This window comes from Corvus brachyrhynchos, unplaced genomic scaffold (genome assembly GCF_000691975.1).
Source record: "Corvus brachyrhynchos isolate BGI_N302 unplaced genomic scaffold, ASM69197v1 scaffold103, whole genome shotgun sequence".
NCBI lineage: Eukaryota > Metazoa > Chordata > Aves > Passeriformes > Corvidae > Corvus > Corvus brachyrhynchos.
In genome coordinates this window covers 5,794,383-5,795,571 of record NW_008237436.1, presented here as the reverse complement: position 1 = coordinate 5,795,571, position 1,189 = coordinate 5,794,383, and the positions used below count along the sequence as shown (strand labels likewise).

Below are 1,189 nucleotides of genomic sequence, written 5' to 3'. Positions count from 1 at the left end.
CCTCTCCATTCCCAGACAGCACGTCCAGCCAGCTGCCCAGTAGCAAGAGGATGCGCACCGCATTCACCAGCACGCAGCTCCTGGAGCTGGAGAGGGAGTTCGCCTCCAACATGTACCTCTCCCGGCTGCGGCGAATCGAGATCGCCACCTACCTGAACCTCTCCGAGAAGCAGGTGAAGATCTGGTTCCAGAACCGACGGGTCAAGCACAAGAAAGAAGGCAAAAGTAGCTCCCACCGGGGCGGGGGGGGCGGTCACAGCTGCAAATGCTCGTCCCTTTCCACCACTAAGTGCTCGGAGGACGACGAGGACTTGCGCATGTCTCCGTCCTCCTCGGGGAAGGACGACAGAGGTCTCGCAGTCACCCCCTAGCCACCCGCACGCCCACCCCGGCTCCGCAGGAACTGTGGCGAAAGCAGGGGAGGGAGTCCTGCCTGCCCCGGTGCTGACATGCAGCCGAAGGATTTTATACCGTTTTGTATAATTTGTGTAATTTACGAAGGACATTCTCGCCTTTCTAGACCCCCGCCCAGGGGGACGGGTGTCCCGGCACCCTGTTGTAAATAAACCCCTCCCTAGGACCCCAGGCGTACCCCCATAGTGCTCTCTCACTTTTTTCCCCTCAGACGCCGCCCCGAGCCCGGAAAGCTCCTCTCAGAACTCCCCGCGCACCGAGGCGGGCGCGGATGCTGCGCGGCGACGGCCGGTGCGCCCGCCTGGAGGGATGCTATCCCGGGCTCCCTCGGGTAACTCGGCGGTGCCCAAAAGCGGGCGGACGGACGGGGAGGGTTGAAGGCTGTTTGAGTTATTACCTTTTCCTATTTTTTTCTTTTTTCCTTTCCAAAATTGTTCTCGGTTTTGTTTTGGTTCCGTCGCTGCCGGGCGCACAGCTGTGGTTGTACCGTTCCGTCCCACTCCCTCCCCGCGGGAGATATTTATTTATTTATTTATGTGCAGAGAAACGATGATGACAATGATAATAATGATTATGATAACAATAAAAGCTCGTTGGTGGTTTATTTCCTTCCCTTCGCGTAGAAAGCAGGCACTCGGCTCCCGCGGGAGTGCGCTGGGAGCACCGTCGCTCTCCAACCCTCTCCGCCGCAGCTCGGCACCGGGACTCGCCCGCCCCGGCCAGCGCAGATGACGGGGAGTCTTCCTTTCTCCGTGTCGAGCCGCAGGTACGGGGT

At 59.5% G+C, this 1,189-nt stretch overlaps 1 protein-coding gene across 1 annotated transcript; it reads left to right on the top strand.

The window, feature by feature from the left end:
- The first annotated feature begins 8 nt into the window (after nucleotides 1-8).
- On the top strand, nucleotides 9-966 carry GSX1 (GS homeobox 1). The gene has a single exon (XM_017731260.1). The coding sequence runs from the start codon at nucleotides 51-53 to the stop codon at nucleotides 369-371; it is 321 nt and encodes a 106-aa protein (XP_017586749.1). The 5' UTR covers nucleotides 9-50; the 3' UTR covers nucleotides 372-966.
- Nucleotides 967-1,189: the final 223 nt, after the last annotated feature.